At 36.4% G+C, this 23,353-nt stretch overlaps 1 protein-coding gene across 17 annotated transcripts in view; it reads right to left on the bottom strand.

The window, feature by feature from the left end:
- BLTP1 (bridge-like lipid transfer protein family member 1) overlaps positions 1-23,353 on the bottom strand; it is a 127,065-nt gene that overhangs the window by 61,670 nt on the left and 42,042 nt on the right. For all 17 annotated transcript variants that reach the window (XM_049815140.1, XM_049815142.1, XM_049815144.1 and 14 more), the window contains 19 exons: positions 22,701-22,928; positions 21,986-22,123; positions 18,516-18,692; positions 15,986-16,114; positions 14,912-15,031; positions 12,502-12,779; positions 11,487-11,737; positions 10,756-11,014; positions 9,496-10,336; positions 8,648-8,718; positions 7,993-8,166; positions 7,548-7,668; positions 6,521-6,667; positions 6,010-6,137; positions 5,371-5,573; positions 3,216-3,413; positions 2,328-2,539; positions 1,850-2,001; positions 807-957 (listed from right to left, as the gene is read on the bottom strand). In XM_049815140.1, the coding sequence (XP_049671097.1) occupies positions 807-957; positions 1,850-2,001; positions 2,328-2,539; positions 3,216-3,413; positions 5,371-5,573; positions 6,010-6,137; positions 6,521-6,667; positions 7,548-7,668; positions 7,993-8,166; positions 8,648-8,718; positions 9,496-10,336; positions 10,756-11,014; positions 11,487-11,737; positions 12,502-12,779; positions 14,912-15,031; positions 15,986-16,114; positions 18,516-18,692; positions 21,986-22,123; positions 22,701-22,928 (3,978 nt within the window). The remainder of the gene's footprint in view (positions 1-806; positions 958-1,849; positions 2,002-2,327; positions 2,540-3,215; positions 3,414-5,370; positions 5,574-6,009; positions 6,138-6,520; positions 6,668-7,547; positions 7,669-7,992; positions 8,167-8,647; positions 8,719-9,495; positions 10,337-10,755; positions 11,015-11,486; positions 11,738-12,501; positions 12,780-14,911; positions 15,032-15,985; positions 16,115-18,515; positions 18,693-21,985; positions 22,124-22,700; positions 22,929-23,353) is intronic.

Genomic DNA, 23,353 nt, shown 5'->3' with positions numbered 1-23,353 from the left:
TAATTTGGTTTAATGCTAGAAAAAGGGTAGGAAAAGAAATACAAAGGGAGGTACCAAAAAGAGACTGCTGCAAAGGATGATTTCTGAGTACACCAGAAAACTAGCCTGACACTAAGGTTGTCAATCTTAAAATGCAAGATGGGACCTCAACAATGGGTATCACCTCAAAATCTTCCCACTAGATGGTGCTAAGTAAATGAACAGCAGAAAACTGCCTACCCACAAGAAAGCACCTTAGCAACTCACAGGAACACCCAATTTGTCATAAAAGCTCTACCAATCCCAGCTTGCAACAAAGAAATTGTCTATTTTGTGTTTCTTGGTAGAACGTTTCACCCTTGCTGTGCTTTCCTCCCCTCCTCTAACAAGCAGGTCCAATAAACACAATGATACAACACGCTGCAGGAGCACAGAAATTCACATTTTCTCCCAAAAGATACCCTGTATATTTCATAATTCAACACACTTTCATATTTCATAAAATATACCAGTCGCTACAGCCCTATTTCTTACTCTTCCCTTTCAAGTGGCAGAATCTCCAGTTGTTTTACATGGAGATGCACTCCTGTAAGAAGCACAAGACTTCCTCACTAGTAACAGCTGAATTTTTTCCACTGAAATTCAGATTGTGTACAAAAAGCAGAGGTAGTGACTTCTTGTGACCAATTATGGAATTAAAGGCTTGTAAGAGATGCTAGTTTGTCAGTGAAAATATCCAGAATCCCAAACAAATATATATTACCTATTACACATTACACTGCTCTGTGTATTCTGATATGTGTATTGATTTCATAAGAGTCACTTACCTCTAAAGCTTCTGTCATAATGCAACCCATAACAGCACAGATTCGCAGAGTTCCTTCAGTTTCTAGTTTATTTAATGACGATTTCACTTGATCAATGGGAACAAGCCAAGCACCAACTGCAGGTGTTGCAGTACTCAGCAGGTTCAGCTGCCTATTGAGAAAAATAAAAAGCATTAGGCATTCACATTCAGCAGCAGCAATTAGCAAGATTTTCTAATGGCCTTATGAATGACATTCAAATAGGTGGAATATGACAGAACAATGTTGCAAAGTAACAAACACAGACTTACTGCCCAGAAAATGAAACTTGGCAAAAAGTACCTAAGGCAGGTTTTTACTCGCTCACACACTCATGATTCCATCTACTTTTGCTACCACTATTCCCTCCTTTTCCCATTTGTATTCCCTACTGAAATCATACAGTTTGAAATTCTTATCACTGACTGAATCCCACACTAACTGTCACACAACACGTTACATGGGACTTCTGCTGAAGGACTGAGGCAAGAATATTAGGAAAAGCACAAAGTGTATTTTCTAATTCACAGCTCTATACTGAGTTTAAACTACTGACAGACAGGAATATTTGACTTGTTCTACAAACATAATACAAAAAACTATCTTAGAAAGATTTATCTTGAACTTTACAGTGCAGTGGCAGCAAGATCAAGGGTTAAGCATCAGGCTGAATACCAAAAGCACTGAATGGTTCTCTTCTCTAGCATCTCTCCTACTCAGAAAAAATACCCTCCCTGCCTTTCTTCTTCATACATTTCAGTCTCACTGCAAGGTTTGTTTTGGTTTTTTTAATGTTTCTTCTTTTAATCATCCCTAACTAAAAATTTTCTAGCAAAACTTCCATATAAATAACAACAATAAAAAATTGAAGCAAGCGTTACTGTGATATATACAAAATTCAAAATTTTCATTTCCAGAGAAGCTTCAAAAATTAATGAAATTACATTCAGAATCTACCAAATACAAGTGCAATTTAAGAAAGCAAAACTATCATTTTCTTTTTTTTAAATCAGGTAAAGTTATACCTTGAAAATACATGGGCTGGAGAGCGCACGTTGGTAGGGGCTGCAAAACTAAACCAAATTTCTTTGATTGTTAACTTCATGCTGCAGGAGTCAGGGGGAGGAGGCATCAAGGGTATATCTTTTTTTAGATCATCAGATTCAACGCCTTCATCCTTAAAAAAGGAAACACAAAGTCGAAAGTGAAATTGTTTTACAAAGTGACTACACTGAAAGGCACTAAATACCATACGGTGCACTGCTCATAAAAAATAATTTCACATGCATTTAGGTAAAGAAAAATAAACTAATGCTGTCCACCGACTCTCCCAAGAGACCTTGCAGAGAGCTGATATTTCAGTGTACAAGTAGACAGCATGAATGCAGTTGGCGCAACAAGACAACTGTTCAATTGTCAGTTTTTTTATTATGAATGTTAATAACTTTAAAAAAAACAAACAGCCAACCAAAGACCAGTCATTTCTACATAGTATATACATACCTGCTCATCTGAAACTGAATTTCCATTAATATCTGAAGAGGGACTTATTCTATCACAAGGAAGGTTATCGTCAGACACATCAGTATTATAACCACTACCAGTTGGAGAATCTGAAGAGTTATTTGACGCAAGCAATCCACCTCTTTCTGTATCTCTTGATTTACCCATGACTCCAAATGTATTATACAATACTGCTCCAGATTGTCTTCCTCCTATAAAAGCACACATACCAAGACTGTAAATGTTTCCCATGCATAAATATCTACAAGTTATGTCCCATAGAAAAGATCTGCGCTTGAGGAGAAATACATACGATTTTGGTTAAATGAGATGCATTACCATTTTACAGAATGATTTATCACTACAATTTTTATACAATTTAACAGCTAGTTGTAGAGCTCCTGATAGTTTGTCCCAAGTAGATGAAGAGTACTCACATAAAGATGTTTTTGTGAAACACTATTCCCTGAAAATAACTTTGATGACAGAAAATACATATATATACTGGGTTGTTTTTTTTCTTTTTAAAGCTACCTTTCCCCTCCCAAAGCAAAACTCTGGCCCTATGTGCAGACACTTACTGTGTGTATGATTGCAAGGTCAGGATTTAAGTGATCAGTGAAAGTGTCAATTTCTACCTTAAGTTCAGAAACTGCTGACCAGTTTATATGGAATTATTTCATACACTACTATAAGTGGTATTGATTACTAAAAGTTCCTTTATTGTATAATCTATGTGATATAATTTATTTAGAACAGACTTGTACTATTTAGTATTACCTATATTCAGCAATTTCTAATCAAATAATTGCTAAACTAGAAGACCTAACAACAGAATTGTTAGCAGTTTCATAAAGCAAAATAATATAAAGCCTATATAAGCTTTACCTTTTATAGTTAAATTTTCAATTCCACACTCGAACATTATCCAACCCCACTTCTCTTGACTAGGACCAATTCGAGTTACATCTGGAACAGCTTGTTGATCTGTTTCATCCACAAAAGCAAACTCATCCAACTCTTCCAAAGTAAAAAGAACTTTTGATTTCCCAAAAGGAATAGCTGTTATTGCACAAGTTCCAATATCTGTGAAAACGAATATATTTACCACTTTATTACAAAATGAAAAAAACTTTACATCTTCAAAAAGCTCTCTGAAGTTCACAGTGTTTTGGGAGTGGTCTCCCTTTAGTATTCCTCAAACAGGTGGGTGGGGGAGGAAGAAAAAAAAAATTGAAGCATAAGCAAGAAAAAAAGAAGCACAGAAAGAGGAAGAAAAACCTTGCTCCTGGTATGTTAATATGGGTGGGGTACTTTTTAAGTTTGGAAAAAACAAGGACCAAGCAACACAAAGTTAAAGCTTCAAGGCATTCTCAATCCGAACACATCTGCCACCTTTGTCTTTTTGTAGTCGTGGTTCCAAAGACATCTGTACAAACAAGCTCTTCAGATTTTTTCTCTGAAACTGGCAACTGGGCTGAAATCACTTTACCAAAAAAACCCACTCCTTATAAATACCTAAGGTATAATAGCAACAAATGGCAGTGACACTAACAGTGCTTTTGGATAGTATGTTTCAGTAGAAATGCATTTGATAATAACTGTAGCATACTTGAAGGATTATTTAGAAATAAAGTTCTCATTTTAATTCAAAGACTGCTTCTTGGTTGGAAGCATGTCTGTGTCTGTGTTGGGAGGATGTAAAGCACTAAGTCTCACTGATTCCTAAGAAAATACAGACTCAAGCAGTTTTTAATTCATTATGGTCTTTGCTGTCTAAGATCCAGGAGGGTACTATGCCACCTTGATTTCTCTGATGTTAGGATGTAGCTTACATATAAATCCTTTCTTCTAGTGACATTTCTGAAAGAACATTTTAAATAATTTTATACCTATTACCTCACACACAGAGCTAAATGTCAAATATCTGAGGAAAAGAACTACACTGAGTCAATTTACATCCCTTCCAATCCTCACGCTCTGCCTCCAACTTATAACAGCAATCCCTTTTGAAGTATATGTGAAATGCTAAGATCCCTAGAAAGACATTTCTCGAACCTTTTAAATAGAAGATTGAGTTTTCTTGGTTAGAATTCAAAAATTACTTGGCCTTCTTGAATGTCTGCAGCATACCTAACACAGGACACTACTGCTAAGATTCTACCCATAACTAAGTAAAAATGGAGTTAACCATTTTAACATTCTCTTATTGCTTTTGTTCTCCTCTCTTTTCATGTGCTCACTCATCTTTGCACAGTGGTGGTTTTGGGGTTTTGGTTTTTTTGTTTATTGTGTGGTTTTTAATCATACTTGCTTCACAGAGCACTTCCTCATGTCCTAAAGATTCCTATTCTTTATGGGGCAGGGAAAAACAAGGCACTAACTGGTATAGATTCCATCAAAATTGAATCAGTTTTAACAAAAACTGCCTCTACTGTTGTCATTTTTTCCCAGATCAGGGGTTGTAGCAGCTAAATTTTATTCATAGCCTCTTGAAGGAATTTCTTTAACACAAACAAGAAGGAAGACAATCAGGTAGATCTCATTTTCAATGTTATAGTCACTATAGTTAAAAATCTACAGCTTGTCATGCTGAAATTGCCAGTACAACTGGCACATTACACCTCCCTTGAAATTGTTAGAAAGCAGTAAGAAAGCAAGTAAGCATAATTCATTCCCCGCACCAGATGACAAAAAATGGTAGCTGAAAAGAGATCAACTGCGAAGAAGGGAGCCCAGGCTGCAAATTTTACCAGTGTATGTCAACATTTACAATGCAACTCATCTGCCACACAAACTGCTTAGAAGTTTGTCTTGGTAGTTTTCTCTCTGCCTATATTTAAATCTAGCACTTTAGTAGGATAACAGAAAATAATTCAGAGTAACTATCCTAAACTTCTTTTTAGAGTATCTGCAAATTCTCCATGTTCAAGTGTCTTTTTATCTATGTAGATAAAAAAGACCACAACCAAAATACAAGTTCAAGGCCTCTATAACCAATTGGTTTTATGAAAACTGACATACAATTAAAAAAAAAGCTTACCTGTTGTATCAAGGCCTCTAAGCTGTCCATGAACGCGATGGATGTTCAATTTAGCAGCAATTTCTTTTCCTTTTTCTGCTCCAGCATTGGATCTCAGTGAGCCAGAAGACTGGGGCTGCATTTTACTGGTTTGGATGTAACGATCAAATGTGACAGAATTCCTCCCAGTTTCTGCATTGTTTGACGTTTCCTCAACTATACCCCTTTGAATATAAGGGAGAAAAAAAAATTTAAGCAAATCTAAGATAGACATATTTAATTTGATTATTTTTGTTTAAAACTTCCAGTGACATTGGCACAGCAGTGTTAGGACTAATTCTTTGTAAGATAGAAGATACATATGCTTTGGTAGAAAAGTACTGAAAAATTTAATTTTATCCTGCATGACATAAGCAAGAAAGAGTTAAAACTAAAGTTCTAAAAACATTACAGAAGGGTTCCTCCACTTCTTAAAGAAACTGCGATTCTGATTAGATATCAGATGTTAATTTACAAAACACAGACAACATTCCGTTGCTTAACTTAGTCACGACAACTTTTTCAAATACTCTTCAGAACTGCAAAAAACTGGCATCATTGTAAGTCTTTGAACTAACTTAACAAGAAAGAGCCACAAATAGTGATATGTACTATTCTTACCTATTCATACGAACTTGCGTAGCAATTCTATCAAAACACAAAGCTACTAACGAAACATGAGTCACGGTTTTGCCAGAAGACACTCCTGGGGATTCATCAACAGATGCTTGTAGTAAACACAGGTTCACCTATATGTGGAATTCCCCGAAAGAGTAAAGAAATTTAGAAAAACATGTATACATTAAGTATACATCACTAATTTCCAATACAAACTTGTCTCACACTTTTTAGTAAAATGAAAAAATAAAAGATAAAACCATCACACCTAGAAGATGTAAAAACATAATTTAAAGACATAGTAGTCAGCTATCCCTACAGTGGTTGTTATTTAACTTGTACACCTACCGTAACAAAACTGAGCAGCTCCAAAACAGTCTATCCTGTTCAAAACACTAGTTACCTAGCACAAATACATAGGTTTACTTAAGCTTTTGGGGAACTAGTAGGGATGCAAAATAAGGGTAATTTGTGAGGCATGTGTCTACTAATAAGCTAAACAAAAAGCTTTTACCTTTGGTACGGTAACGTTGGCCTGAAGACCTTTAATTGTCACATTATCTTGCTTAAGTGAGAGATTGGTCTGTGCTGGTCCCTGGTTTGTTGTTCCTGTAGTGGTAGTGTCTATTTTTGTTCCTCTAATATCCTGCTTCGAAGATAACTTGGAAGGGGGAAAAAATAATTTATTCTCACTGAAACACAGAGCTGCTAAGCTAAAGAGTAACAGGACAGTTTATTAGCACTGAAGCAGCAAGAGATTCTGACTTTATTTAAAGCACAATACCATGATTTCTAGAACCAGGACTGTAGCACTTACAGATACAGTAGGTCTAAATCCATAAGGGTAGCAATGCTGTTCTGCAATAAACTTTCTAATGACCAGATTCCAGCTGAAAGTTTGAGTTCTGCATATACAAGTTATATAGAACAACTTATTATGAAGTATGTTACTAGTGTCCGTTACACTGTGAAGTCTAAGAAATCATAAAATGTAGATGTGGTCATTAACTTGGACAGAAAGAACTCATAATTCTGTAGAACTACCATACAATTCTTTTCAAGCTAAATTAGTTTTTTAAGGTATCAGATGAACTGCAAAAAACCCACGTGCACTTTCACAGCTTACTTTGAACTTTCCTCTACCTCACAGAGACTATCTCCCTAACTACTGTAAAATAATAAATAATGTATTGCTGATATGAATATAATACGTAAGAAAATAAGTTATAGTAATTTCTAAGAACAGAACGTATGATCTCATGCAAATTACTGTAGCTACTGAGTTGACCATCCAAATTAGAAAAACTTCACTTTGGTCCTGCAAGAGAGATTTCTGGTAACTGAAAGACAGTATATAACAGTCGATTAGAAAAATGCATGTATATTAGGCACGAGATAAAAATAAATATGTATTCCAAATTAATACAGCATTTAGCTACTATACCTCAAAACACTGAATTGAATTAAAACTTTTCCTATGTAAAATATAGACAAAAATATTCTTTTAAATCTTTGTGCATTTTTCTTGTTCCCTTTCTTACATTTTCTGAGAAGCTTGTTTTGCTGTTCTGTACAGCATCTCGAAGAACTTTGCAGTGCAGATCATCAACAATTGCTGCTGGGTGTCGAGAGCTAGCACAATGCACCATTGCTTCTATATACCTGTGAGAGGTAACAAGCCCACAACAGACCATTTAAAATTCCAGTTTCAAATGGCATACCATCAATAATGTTTAATTAACACTAAAGAGAAAAAAAATTAAGCACTGACAGACATAAAGGGCACCTCCCAGGTCAGCATAACATTGTTCTAGCTTCTTCATGGGAAATGCAGAGTTACATTCACTGGGTACAAGGCCCTACAATTCCATCAGTCATGTCATTCAACCCTTTTATTTAAAGCTTTGCTGAACAAAACAGCTTTGATCTTAGAAAATTTTAGGCATAATCAATTAACACTGCAGTAGTAAAAGTAGAATTAATTACCTATCCAGTGCCTCTGCTACAAGAGGAGTCAGAACTACATCTACAGTTCCTTTTACTTCCACTATTGCCGTTGTCCGTGTCTGGAAGACAGGGTGATCCAACGTCCATTCTTCAGTTATTGTTTCATCATCTGTATTTTCTGCAGACTTCTTTTCCAAAGGAGTATAAGGTGTACTAAACAAGTCAAGTACATATTAATAATGTAGGTTTGTAAAAGAAATACAAAAGTGTCCTGGTATCATTGTAATTCTTAAAAGAACGCATATAATGGCAGGTTTCTTCTACTGCACAGCTCAGAAAGCACACAAACATAATCCCAGGGCAAGGTCCTTCCCTAGATTCAAGTTCAGCTTTTGGCAATGCAATGGACACTTGCCATAAGCACCATAAACACCTTCCAAATTAATTTAAATTAAGTTGCAATTTGTAATCTTGAAAACATATGAGTGAAATCATTTAATGCTTTCCCAAGCCAAACCCAAACATTTTGTAATAGAATACTCTGTTCTAAAATCCATCTGTGCTGAAAACTACTGCTACAAGTCTAATTTTGGAAGGACTAGCAAGAGCCAAAAAATATTTAACAAGTGTATGAGGAAAACTACTAACTACTTTTAAAAAATATGCTAATAATGTTATGCAGTATTTAACTTACTTAGATGTTGATCCTGTAAGCTGCATGCCTCTGTCCAATAATGAATTAGCTGTGAGACCCTGTTTGACAATCTAAGACAAAAGTGCAGAAATATTTATTACATTCTTTCTATATATGAAAAAAATACCCAAGGAATCTTCAAATAAAGATTCTCCTTACAGTTCTATTCTTAATAGAATCCCTCATGTGCAGATTCTCCAATATAGTATATAGAAACTCCTAGGTTTATTTTTCTTAAATGACTTGAGAGATTAGATTATGAAGTTTTTACATAGATAGTGACTAATTTCTTTAATAAAAAAAAGACTTCAAATAATAATTTACGAAAGGCTTGCACGCACACAAAGCTTTTGCTGCGAAGTGATAACAAATTAAATTCCAGAGCTTAGGTACCTATTTTCTACCAAGTAATTTCCATTATTTTACAAAAATCATTCACTAAATCTGAGTTTCAATTTTACTTTGAAATAAAGCATTTACAGCCTAGATTATACTTTATGAGTATTAAATGTATTGCTACTGAACTTCTGTGTAATATATATTTTAAACAAAACTCACATAAATATCCTTCAGTTGCATATCATTCAACAGGCAGCATTTTTAAGTGCAATAATGACAATTCAGAACACACATCTTATCCACAGAATTCTAACTCCATCTTTTCTTTCCCACAACCTCCCAGCCACACAACCCATGATCTGAAGTTAGAAATCCAAGGTATTCCTTAACCAAAAACAAAGAAGTTCTAAGTTTCTCACAGCTTTATTTATACAACAAGTGTACTAAGCAATTTTAATTTCTTTTGAATTCTTATCCCTTCTCTACTCCTCCTTCCTCGTCTTCCATACCTTAAATGTTGGGACAGAAAGTTGTTCAAAAGATGATGAACTTTCTTCACTCGTTGGCGTGTCAAGGTCTAGAGGGCGATGTAATGAGGATTTTGAAGTTCTTTTGTTAGTTGGATGCTTTACTGACCAGTTGATCACCTGGAACTGTGTAAGATAATTTTGGTAACATGCCATTACAGGCTGCTGAGAAGTTATTTGCTCGCTTTCAACAGTCTTCTCAGATTCCATGACATACATGTTCTCAACATGTTCATCTTCTCCTAGAGCTGAAACAAATGAAGCCTGTGAAGGATGAGTCTTAATTGGCAATGTTTTAACATCTTGACTAATTTCTCCATGGATTGTGCTTGTTAAGGGCCCTTCTACACTGTGATAAATAGACCCTCTACTATATTCAATTTTCTGAGCTTGCTTTTTTCTCTTCTTCCTCCCTGGATAGGTTCCTGGACCTTCATCACTACTTATTGGCTCAAACTCTTCCGCTGCAGAAAAATAAGCTTCGCTGTCAGCCATTGACATACTGGAATCCATTGAGCGATACTGGTGAAATGAATTTGAATCTGCAGATGGAGTATATGGAAAAGAACCAAAGCTCCTCCTCTGCTTTGGGGAGTCTAAGACATTCTCATCACTGCGAGACACGTCACTGCTGAACTGCACACCAACTGGAACAGGCTGCTTGTCTCCGTAGAAAGCTGCTGTGAGGCTCTTGGTGCTCCCGAGCCGGGTGGAGCACACAGATGCTTGCCGTTTCAGTGGAGACCTCAGGGGAGATTGACCAACAGGCTTTTCCTGGTTGCCAGGGGATGCAGGGCTGCCCTCTGCACCCTCAACTGGAACACTGGAAACAAAAATTAAAGGTTCATTTGCTTATTTTATTATATAATGCTTCTCTTTTTACATTACAGAAGTTGTCAAACGCTTCAGTGATTCCATGACTTTCTATCAGCATAACAATTATTTTCATAATGCCGATTACATACTAAATTCTGCCACTTAGTAGTCCACTTGTCTACATATAGGCGATGTAAAAACAAACATGAACGGCAAGTGCTGTTGTCTTACATGCTGGATTTTCTACCCAGATCAGGTAATCATCCCCTATGAGGGATCCAAATTTGCATTCAAACCAGGATACACATTTCAGCAGTAGCATTAGGGAACAACCAACACTTTATAAATTGCTAAATATAAGGGGGTTTTCTGTCACAACATGTTCAAGAGTAGAATTATATTTCTACCTGGACAGAGAGTACTAACCTTCCATGACCATCTTCCCTTTTTGCACCAGACAAGAACTCCTTCTGTCCCAAGTGATCCTCAGTAGTTGATGATGGGCTGTCCTTCTCACCTGCAAGCAAGGGGAGTGCAGCACTGGAACTGCTTGTTTCCTCCGAAGATGATGAGGAGCTGTGGGAGCGCAATGGCACTTGTAGACTTAGATGTTGTGCTTTTCTTTCTATTTCTATACCCACAGATCTGCAATCCCAATCTTTTCGTTTTACACCATTTCCTTTACCTAGGATCAGAAACAGAAAAGAAAAATTGAACATCTGATAACACAACTGCAATGGTGTCTTCCCTACCCACTGAAAAAAACCAACCCCTTATTAAATAAAAGCCCTTGTTTTGAAGTGCATACACATAGTAGCATGTTGTACTACAAAAATGAATAAAATCATAGCAGCAAAACATCAGGTTGTCTTGGTAGACTGCTTTCTATATAAGTAGAACACATGCAAGTCAAAAAATTTCTTTTTACTCAGGAGTTGCATGTTAATATAAAAATTTAGCATATGAAAGCTTACTCGCTACTTTCAAGCTACTGTCAGCTCTTAGAAGGGCCCATGCCACTACAAGACCTCTTGCACAAGGGCACAACAAGTACTACTCATTGATCAGAACTGGAAAGACTATAAATATTAACATGCAGTTAAGAAATTATACTTTTGGGCAAAATAGAGTAAAATTACAGTACAATGCATTCTCACCGTCTAAAATTTTAGGAATCTCCTTAGTAATTATCCATTCTCCTGGCTGCAGTAAAGACTGCCCATAAAACATATCAGATTCTGCACTTGTACTTGAGAAAGCAGAGCTGCTTGAAGGTGTCAGTTCCTCAAGTTTGAAGAAATCTAGTCCTGTTAACGTGCCACCAAAGAATCGACAGCCACCAAGACAGCCACACTTGTTCTTACTTCTCTTGTTCCTCAAATTATCATCAGGCCACAAAAACCACAACCTATCCAAAGGCAGAAAACCAGAAAACAAAACAAAAACATGACCACATCAGCCTTAGTACATTTAAATTCAGTGAAAACAAGATTAAAATATATCCCCCTCTTGTATGTGAGCTCCTATTTCACCTGGCATGAAATGAATTAGTAAGATTTGTATCTGAAACACAGATGTCAGACATAAAAGGAAGGATTAGCTCCACAAAGGAGCAAATCACAAATGTATATGCAGTACTCAAGCAACCATGCTGAGGCATACATTACATCCACCTGCCACAATACATGTTAATAGTAACAACCCTTTCTTTCTGCACAGAGGCAAGACTGCAAACACATCCACACTGGTGTATGCTGCTTATGCCAGAGGCAACTGCTCTTTGGGGAGACACAAATCACAGTTACACCAGGCATCTTGTTCACAGCTGCTCATCAGCTAGCTCAGGACTCTTTAAGGTCTGTTTTCAGTTCAGCTCGAGAACAAAGGACAAATTTGATTCCCTCCTCTCGCTGACCTTCATTTTGGGGGATAAGGGAAGGCAGAAGGAAAAGTAAGTTTTGCAAAAATCATATGATTTTGTATAGTCCAAGCACGTACAAACCACCAACCCCATAGCTAAGCATTCAATATACTTAAAAAAAAAAATTACAAGAAACTGTAATCTATGTAAACAAACCCTCAAAAGCAAAAAAATCTTCCATCTTTAGATGAATGTATTAACTTACACACCCCAGAAAATTCAAACGCATCTTCTTCAATTGTATCTCTTACCTCTTAGTTCGGTTATCATGTGTTTCTAAGAAATGTCTCTGCACTTCATGTTTAGAAGGATGATCAGCAGCTAAAGCAATGTCAGCGGTGATGAGCCCCAAGTTGACAGACCCAGCTTCCAGCCAATATGCTCTCCTTAATATTGGCTGAAGACCAGTTCTGCAATTGTTCACCTGCTCAACATATTGTCGCAGTTGAAAGTCTTGAATAGCAGCACTTACACCTTCTCCAACGGACTGATTGTGGAGGTTGCAGTTTGCAATACGTATAGCACCCATCTGAAAACATGATTTAAAACACAAATTCTGATTATTCATGAGTGAAATAAAGAAAGGGTAGCCTTGAACCAGTTAACACAGCACCTACTACATTCCAGAAAGATCTCAAGAAACTACTCTCTCCAAAACAGACAGAGAACCAGTTTTATATGCAAGCACGTGCACACACACAAAAGGCAGCAAGCTTAGAAATTAGTTTCAGCCAGTTTTTAAGTAACAAAAATAAAACCTTTACTTAGGAGTCTCCTTTTGTAAAGGGTTCAAAAAAAAAAAAAAAGCTCAACTTTGGACAGATGCTGTAATGAACCTTTAAAAAATTAAATCATTATTAAATTCTTCATTGCCATCTAAAAACCAAGAAATCTGAAAGTTTCAAAATCAGATATATGATTTGACATGATATATATCATTCTGTGTCCTCAGTCTAAAACATTCATTATATACTTTGAATACAAAGATGTATTAACTCTACAACTAATAAATACCTCAGTGAGACAGCCATGTTAAACAGTGAAAAACTCAGGAAATTCCAGATCCTAAACCTTAACTAAGATCCATATGAATTGTCTTACAGTAGCCCTTGCAAGATCACACTCCATTTCTTGTAGTGGCGTAACTCCAGGATTTTGCTGAACCAAAGAGGAGACTGCCCCTCTCCTATGAAAAGCACAGTACCAGCACGAGCCAATCCTCTCCAAAGATGAACCAGAAGTTCTTGCTTTACCACCGCACTTCGCTGTGGAAACTGGTCACTGTACAACTAAGCCACCTGCCCACACACTATCAATCCTCCCCGACACCGGTGTACACTAATAAAAGATGACATAGCCCTGCCACACATACTTAAGTCTTCAAAATTTAAATAATCTGAAGACATTGGACCAAGTTCCCAGCACAGCTTGAGTCCTCTCCAAAAAGCCACCATGAAGTACCTGAAATTTCAGATCGAGTTTTCAAACTTTTCACAGAGAAAAGAAGGAAAGCTTAAAAAGAAACTGGCCATTGAAGAGCTACCCACAGGCTTAATATTAAATTATTACTTCCCATCCCTGTCACAGACTATAAAAGAGCACTGGACACCTTTTTTTTAAATTTGAATGAAACACATTCAGGATATAATTTTCTACAGTGGTTCTAGGTTAAGATGCCTTTGAAAATACTGCCATTCATATTTATGCCTCCAAACACAGTTTATATTTGTGATGGTGCTTTGTAATATTGGACTCAAAAGAATTTGGAGACTCAAACACATTTTTTTAACTGCCACAAGGCAGCAAGCCATTCAAATGACAACATACGGTGTCCTTAAAAAATGTCTAAAACAATTACCACTTTCCTTCAGTTAAATTCTTGCTCATACTGTGAAGCTGTCCCCAAAACCTTACATGTTAACTCTACCTTTTAAAACCAAATTTATTAATGGACAGCACAACTACTAGTCACTTATACCAGCATAGCACTTTTCTCCTTTTCTGTTGTTACCATAATTTAACTGTCTCTTAACTTATATTTTGCTACATTGAGTAAATTATTCCAGTTTTCTCTTGTATGATAGGATAATAGAGAGAATATCAGCTCTTCTCTGCACATCCTTTTTGGAACAGAGGATACACCATGCAGTATTCTAGAGCAGTCAGGCAGTGGCACTATCACTTCTCCCATCTCTACCAAAGATAAATCTTAATTCAAACAGCTGTATCACATAAGACGATCATGAGTTATCAAGCATTGACTTGTGTGCAATCCATATCAATCATTTCCAGTTGCTGAGTTACTAGCTTACAGCACAAGTTCTTATTAGCTCTCAGGTACAGAAACTGAGATTTATATTGCCCAGTGTTTTCTTAATTTTTTTTTTACACCAAACCTGCAGCTTCCATGTGTATTTTGGCAGACATCCACTCCTCCTTACCATTTTCCAAGATCATTAATGGAATTACTAAGCAGAAGCCAAACTGACCTACTCCTCGTTCAGTTCAAGCCAACCTTTTATCACCTGAATTTTCAGAAGGTTTGCTTAGTCAATTGCATGTAAGCAAGCAATAAATTCAGGTAGCTATTCTATCAGAAAAATACCAAGAACTCTGTTGACAAAGAAGTATTTTAATTGCTGTTAAGAGAAATATTTTTACCTTTATATTGGTGGCACAGCCATGTTCTACCACATACAGATCTGCTCCATCCATGGCTAAGCGTGTCATAGTGTACTTTAAGTCATCAGATGTTGGGCATGGCCCAGGAACACAGTTCATCTGAAGAAAAAGGAGAAAAAAAGAAAAAAGATTTAAACATACATTAGGAGTTTTAGTTTAACTTCTGCTTATCCTTTTATTTCTGTTCTGCTTAACAGAGGCCTAAAACTAGAGCAATAAAAAGTTACTTATTCTACACTATCAACATGAGTGTGAGATAGGGTGTTTCTGTGCTGAGGTTCATTTTCACTAGTGCATGTTTAATTCTGCTGTCCAGCAGTATCAGGGGACCCAGTTGGCTCTACTGGCTTCCACCAGCAAAAGGCAAATCAAGTCTCGACTCCTAATAGAGAACATGACATCCTCCTTGTTTTGTTCCAGTCTTTGTCAAGATGAAATCCAGGATTCACACTTAATATATGGCAAACCTCCCTTGGTCTTCAAGTGACCGTCCACATGGATTTGAAGAGACAAACACCAAAAGCAGAATCCACAGCGACATGATGGTTAAGTAAGAGTACAATGTTTAAAAAAAAATTAAAAAAAAAAAAAAAAAAAAAAGAAAAGAAAAAAAAAAGGCGCATGGAGCCTATAAACTGTCAGCTTAAGTCTCCCAGCAAAGCACTGTTTCAGCAACAGAGGATAGGGGATGAAAAAGTACCAGGGAAATGTGCCAGGAGCACAAGAGGTAGTATGACCTTTGTCTCTTAAGGGACACTGGAGTATGACCTTTGGCTCTTAACTGTGACAGTAGAGGTGAGAAACTAGACATGACTTCTGTGGGTACCGTTTCTCAAAACAATTAAAAGAGCACAAAAACACTGTGCATATCCACAGGAAAATCCAGAGAGAACCGCTTTTCTTTCTAAAGCAAAATTAGCTATACTTTATCAAAGGGAACATCCAATCTGACTATAAACTCCGTGTGTCTTTATAACTTTTAGGCTGGATTTCTAAACTGTTCCAAAGAACTTGTGCAAATATAGCAAACAATTAAGATGGATGAAAGGTTACCTTAGAGTCACAAAACCGACGATCAATTCCATGCTGGCATATTATTACAGATTTTGGCCTTTCCAGTTCAAACTCCCGGCATACCACATGAAATACAAAGGTCTGTCCCCATTCCAGAAGACATGCAAGCTGTAAGCAAGTGACAACACATTGCCTAATAATAAGTACGCAAAATGAACTTTTGTTATTTGACAGAGTACTGAAAGAACATCACCAAAGGTTGGGAGATGAGCAGGAGCAAAAACAAAAGACCCCATGATAACATCCTGGCTGCACTACCTTACTTACACTTAGTCTATTTCCTGTTATTCAAGATTGATTTTTATTTTTGTGTGCACCACAACATGCAAGTCTCTGTAGTTTTTCATGGAAAACACTGTGACATTAAACAATTTCCTAAATTATTTCTTAATATAAGGAAACAGCTTTTGCTATTACAGTCAATTGAGAACTTCATTGTAAAGACAGAGCTCCCCTCCTTTTACCTTGAAAAAATTACTCTATTACCATTCATAATTTAAATGTCAGACTTCCTTGTATGTAAGTAACAGAGTTACATTTAGAAAGCATAGGAGGAAACTGGCTAGCCAGAACACTGCTGAATCTCACTAGACCTAGTAATTAGCCTGTTGTAGATTTAAGTCTTTTTGTATCGTTAGCTCATTCATAAAGGAAATGATTCATGACTGTCTGTCTGTATCATGCGAGGGTAATGGGTTTTCTTTGGCTAGCCAAAGGAAAGGACACTTAAAATCAGCAGTAATTTAAATGGAATTTAATATAGCTATGACTGTCCTGCACAAAATCTCTCCTCCTCCCTTTAGTGTTGTCCCTTCACAAATTCTTGCAATACATCACTCTATGGGAGGAAAAGAGCCAATGACCCTGAAACAGCAAATTCAAGTTCTGTTCCATAGCAGTACTGACAACAAAAAAATAAAAGAAAAATCCTGTATGAAGCATACAATCGAGAATGGCTTTGTATGGGGAGGAAAATCCTTCAGCTGCATCAAGCATTTAGAAATGTTCTCTAACCTTAGAGTACTTTGAATCAACTAAGTTCAATTTTGAAGCATAGAGCAGTGGAGTAAATACTAAAGCTTATCTAAATCAGTGGTAGCATTTGGGGAAATACTGCCACAAAAGTCTGTATATGTAGCATGAAAATATATGTGGAGTCTATTCATTAGATTTACTGAAATTGCTTGTATGCCTTGTTCTGACTTTATTTGCTGCAGGTGTCACATGAAATATGCGTTTAATCCCAGAAAATAATGCCAATTTTTAGAGGAGTAAGAAGATGTAGAAGTCTTAAAAAAATAACAATAAAAAAAACCCACAAAACCAACCCAAACAGTAACTACTAAACAGAATTTATGTACGTGTCTCATGTCTCAGAATACACTGACAAAGCAACCTTTTTTAAAGACCTGGCAGCTCACACCAGAAATAAATCGAAGTGATCTGCCTATTGTATACTTGGAGACATTATTATATGTGGAAAAATAAAAGTAACAAATGGTAAAACTAGGAGGAGTTAGTGCTAAGACTGACCTAAGAGAATCCCATACTGTGAAAGCAAACTATGTTCCAGTGGGACTAAGTATCAGAATTTATGCAGTGAGCAGCATGACTGAGCTACCAGCCACTTTCCTGCTGAGGCCTGCCCATACTACGCTCCCACAAATTATCTCATTTGTCTCCTACTTGAAAAATGTGGCTTTGTCCATAGCTTTCTATGGAAAGCCAGAACTTTATCTGTAAGCTGAATTCTTGCCAGATGCTCAACTTGATATCGTTATTGCCGGCTGCATCCCTTCATGCAAATGCCAACATATCTCCAAGAACCTTGCATCTGAGGGTCAAATTGCCCTTCAGACTGCTGCAATCACAACTGAATACTTCTTTTGTCCTTCCCAGAGAGTTAACCAGCAGGGGTAACAAACCTGCATCTCCAGAAGTCAGCATCACAAAATAAAAGTAACCTCAGAGGAAGTCACAGACAACTAAGTCATGTCATACTTAAACCCTTTGAACAGATTTTCCTTTCTCCTCTTCATCACATTACCTAGTTTATGGCTGAAAGCATCCCAAAACACCTGCTCTATTTACAGAGAAGCATTATTTACTCTGTGATTAAACCACTTAAAAGTGCATGCAGATACTGTGGTTGCCTTTCTAATCAGTATTAAAGTACATTAACATACACAGATGTAACATATATGTAGTGACAACAGTATTCACTACCGATTTGTTCGTGCTCTGTTACCATCATACTTTCAAATTCTCATATAATACTAGCCACCATATTACACCCAGATTGAAGACAAATATCAGATTCAGCTCATTGAGCATCTCCTATCCATTTACAGAAATGATTAGATTTTCAAACTATAAAGTTAAGGTTACTTAAGGCACAGATGCACCCAAATTAAGCCAAGATCACATGCTTTCCAAAAATCCATGCTACGCCAGTTTTACAAGAAAGAAGAAAGGTAATACTTCAAAGCTAATAGTTTCTAGACAGTACCTGTGGTGCTGTAACTTTGGCTGTAAGACTGCCAGCCTGTACATCTATCAGCCATGCATATTCCAAAGTATCACTTCCAAGAGGCAGGCCTTCCGCTGAAAACATTGCGTGAGCACGTAACTGCAGACCTGACAGGCTGATGTGACCCTCTCGAAGAACTTCATCTGCTGCGGGTCGCTGTTAAGGACAAGTAAGTTAAAGTTAATATTTGCAATGAATACATCAATAGAAAGTGCAAAAACTGTAGCCAGAGATATTTCATTACGCATTGATCTTCACCTCTTAAATCCTGTTGACTTCTGTACAGCTAGACAGTCCCAAGACTTCTCAGCATTACCCATCCAACAACATATATGCAACACTCACAGAATAGGGGGAAGTTTATCTAACCCAAGTTTGTTTTAGTTTTTTTAGCAACCATCATCAACAACCTTCCCGTGGTGAACTCCACACAGTGACATCTAGACACCATGTGTTAAATATTGCTGCAATAAAATATAAACAAAGGAATTTAAAAGCGTTTTAACAATGGAAGTGATCAAGAGGTTAAAAACCATGACTTATGAAGGTTTGCTACTACGAGAAAGCTGACACATTATAGAAAAAAAAAAAAAGTAAATTTAAAACCCCAAACAACAAACATCAGAGGCTATCCTCTAAGTTGCACTTTTCACCAAAGTATTTCTCAGCTACCTAAAGCAAAGCTACTTGTTTGCAGATATGAAAATCCAGATGTAATACTTTTCAAAAGAATATCACTCCACCAGCCAGAGAACAAACTGAAAAGATAAAAACAGCACAAGCATACACTACAAGCTTGTGACTGCATGGAGGTAAGCTGTGGATTAAACCCAGTAAAGTAAACAGCAAAACTTCTCTTTCGTTCAGTTTTTTCAACTTGTTATCTTGCCTGGTTTGTTTTCCACTGTCAGCAAACCCTTTGGAGTTGCTTAATGAAGAAGAAACATGCCCTACTCTTTTGATATCACTGGCGACCTATATCTTGACTCAGAAACTATTTCAAAACAATATGAATGAGAAACATGAAGCAACAATACTTGCCCAGCTAGGCAGAGACACAATTCCTGTTCTATATACACTAGTACTACGAACTTCTCACTTTAAGGTTGAACTGAGAAGTATCAAACTGCATTTTGGAGATACATAATATGAATAAGGGTAATTTTTTTTTAAACCCAAAATATTAACATTTCCAACAAGAAATGGCAAGAATTAATACAAAGTTTAACACTAGGTAATAGTAACACACATAACTGATCAAAACTTTCTTCACAGTGTTTTTAAAAACATGTCACCCTGCATGTCTATCATTTCAAACAACAGACATTCCCAGGCAGAAGTCTTTATTTGTCTGAGTTAATGTTTCTGTATTAAAATAAATCCAACCAAGAGAACATAGAAAACCTGAGGCAAAATATGTAACCACAGCATTACCAAGTCTAAACAGTAAAAATACTGGAAAAAAAGTCACGCAGTAATCTCAGGGCTGTGAAATGAAATCATAAAAAAACCAAAGTCCAAAAAAATTAAGGTTTTGCCTGCAACCCCATTTCTGCTTCCTTGTACACATGAATTGCAATACAATAATTAAGTTACAGGTTTGAACAACATTTAAGGGTCTCATTGCACAAAATAGATTGTGTTCTTAAATAAGCAGCTATTCAAATGCTTGAATTCCTCACACGATAAACAAAAAAAAAACAACAAAAAAACAAACCACCACAAAAAATAATATACAAAAACCTTCCAGTGGACTTGGAAAACATAACTGGAAATTCATAGGATGCAATTTTTCATTACATAAAGGTTTGTATGTTCAAGCTGTAAATGCCATCAGCTTCAACTGCGCCTTCTGACAACTTCATTCAATTGAAAAATAAGCCATGCAATCCAGATACTTAGCTCCTGACAAAACCTATGAGGGAAATGGAATTTTTGCCTGCCACCATGCTGTCAGTACCTCCAATCTCCCCAGCTCTCTAAAAAGACAGCTCTATTAATCCCATATAGATGATGCATCTGCAATTCCTGCGACTTCACACCATCACTTTCTTCAGATTGCTGCTAAAGACAATTGCAGCGTTGCAACCAAAAAAACCAAGATGTTTAGGTTCTACATTCTCATCGGGGATTTCCTCTTTACTAATCAGAGGTCAACAGAATAACATCTCAAAAATATGAGAGCTAACATGGAACCTCCTAAGATGTAATTTAAATTTTTGCCATCAAGGAAGTTCATTATTTCTTCCAATTCCTTTATCTATTAGTTTACAGTCAGTGGTTATACTTAAGGTACTTTTGTGCTTGTGGCGCACTGGATCCAAATTTGGAAAGACTGAACAAGCATCAAACAACTCCTTTCATTAGCTTACTGACATAAGAGTAAAAAAATAGGGTGACATACATCATCATCTGTATGCAGTATTCCAGTTTTCAAACTCTGGAATGTGCATAAGATAAAAATAATTGTAATTTTATTTCATATAGCCCATTGGCAGCAACGTATTTCAGGACACAGACATTGAAAACCATATAATCTCTCAGGCAAAGTCTAAGTATCATAGTGCTTTTAATGCAACTAATACGTGCATAAACAAAATAAGAACTCCAGCTATTCACTAACCTGCACTGAATCAGGATAACTTCTTGTGTTAACAAATTTCAGCCTGAACTCCTCACTGAGCTAAATTCATCCACATGGGCAATTTTTGCAAGTTTACTAAAATCAAAGTAGCATACACAAACAACACTAAACTTTGTCTCATTAAGTTCTTTATGAAGTACGCCTCATGACTCCTCCTCCAGAGGAAGACTGTAGGTTATAACAGTATCTTGACCATAAGATACAGATCCAGCTGTGTGATTTAGGCTAAGATGCAGTTATTCTATTTACTAACACATGTAGTTTTAAAATTATACGCTTAGAAAAGTGAAACATACCCAGCCACTGCACAAAATTTACATGTGGCAGTATTTACAGTATCTTTTAAAACCCAATCCTTTCAAAAAAAAAAAAAAAACCCAACAAAAAAACCCAAAAAACCCACCACAAAAAAACACAACCCAAAACACAAACCACCACACAAAACAAACAAAAAAATCCCCACGCACAAACCAGAGATCACCCAATGGTTTGGTCCTAAGACCAGTCTGACTATTACCCTCAGTTTCCTAAATTACCTTCTCCAGAAAGATTTTAAGCAAAATTAAGAGTATACAATCTCTTCTTTTGCGCATTTCACTAAAATGCAAACTGGACAGAAATAAAGATTTTTAAAAAAAATTGCACTGGATTTTTCTTTAATACCTCTTATGATTCATAAGCCTTAATAAACTTTAGAAGTGTACAATAGAAAATTGCCTAATAAAAATTAATTCAATTTTATAATCATCACAACTTCCACAATACAAACACAAATACACAAAACACATAAAAAACACCCTACTACCTGATAGTTGTCATTCAGAAACAAATTCACTGGAGACAGTACAAGTTGAAGCATTGTTTCTCTAAATCCTTTCTTCATCTCAAAACACAACCTTTCCAAGAAAGCTGTAGGGCACTCCGGACCATCTGGACTGCAATGCTAAAATAAAAATTAAACACATCTGTTTCAGAAACTGAAACTACACAACATGGCTGAAATCGTAAGATTAGAAGCAAACCTGTGGGCAGGAAGTACGCTCATTTTCCTCCAAGTGGATACTCAAAAAGAAGCCTGTGCAATTTCAAAACCCTTTCAACAATTACATCAACAGCAATTCAGACCCCTTTGGGTGAACCCAATTTTGTATCTAGATTCTTATTTTAATTCCTGGGGATCCCTCAGAATGCAACTGCACAGAGCAGAATGCACCACTAGAAGAGAGTTTTGCTAATTAGCAGAGAAATCATAAAGGTCAATCAAAAATATTATCACACAAAATCAAGTTCATTGAATAAAAATCACATAAAAAGTTATCCAGTTCTGCCTCCCAGATAAGCAAAATAAATCACGTCTCAAATTGGTTTAGATAGCCACAATTTTAGTAGAGACTATACACACGCTTTGGTAAGCACCACCCTAAGTTAATGTTCCAGGGAGTTAAATTTAACTCCAGATTATGAAACTAGGTGAAAAAAATTACATGAAGCAAAATATTTTAAGATTCTAAAGTACTTACCACTGGTAATCGCCCATGCACTTTGTACAAATTAACAAGCACAGTGATATCCCATGGTCGTAAAGTAAGAGGGTGAACTGGCTTGACTGAACTTTCATTTTCTTTTTTGTCATTTTCCACTCCAACAGCTGTCCATCCAGAGCTTGAAGATGTTGACAGTGACAAAACAGGGCTTGAAATAACTTCTTCAAAATCAGTGTACATGTCATCTTCTCCAAAATAATTTTCCTAGGAAAAGGAATTGTTACGACCATATGGAAAACAAATTAAAAACATATACACAATGTAATGAAATACAAATCCAACCTTTTTCTGCATGTTAGCCCTCCCTAAAATAAGAAGTATAGCTACAACATATAGCTAAAGAAACACACATACTTTTGTTTTATGAAAAACAGATACCTTAAGTGAGCAAATTTAGGCCATGTGCTTTGCAGGAAAAGAAGGGGCTCCCAGTAGTTCTCAAAGTACTGGTATTCTAGATGCACGCAATACACATAACTATTCTGAAGTACTACTACTGACATTTTAAACAGGATTTGTGCTTTTAAAGACAGATAACTTTGAGAGAAAACGCAAAACATCCTGCAGGAGGTCACTCTCATCCAACCTTCTGAAACTTGTTATCAACATATTTCAAAGTCTTAAACATG

This window comes from Accipiter gentilis, chromosome 12 (genome assembly GCF_929443795.1).
Source record: "Accipiter gentilis chromosome 12, bAccGen1.1, whole genome shotgun sequence".
Taxonomy (NCBI): Eukaryota; Metazoa; Chordata; class Aves; order Accipitriformes; family Accipitridae; genus Astur; species Astur gentilis.
Note: the sequence above shows the minus strand (reverse complement) of the source record. Positions and strands in the feature narration are given on the sequence as shown.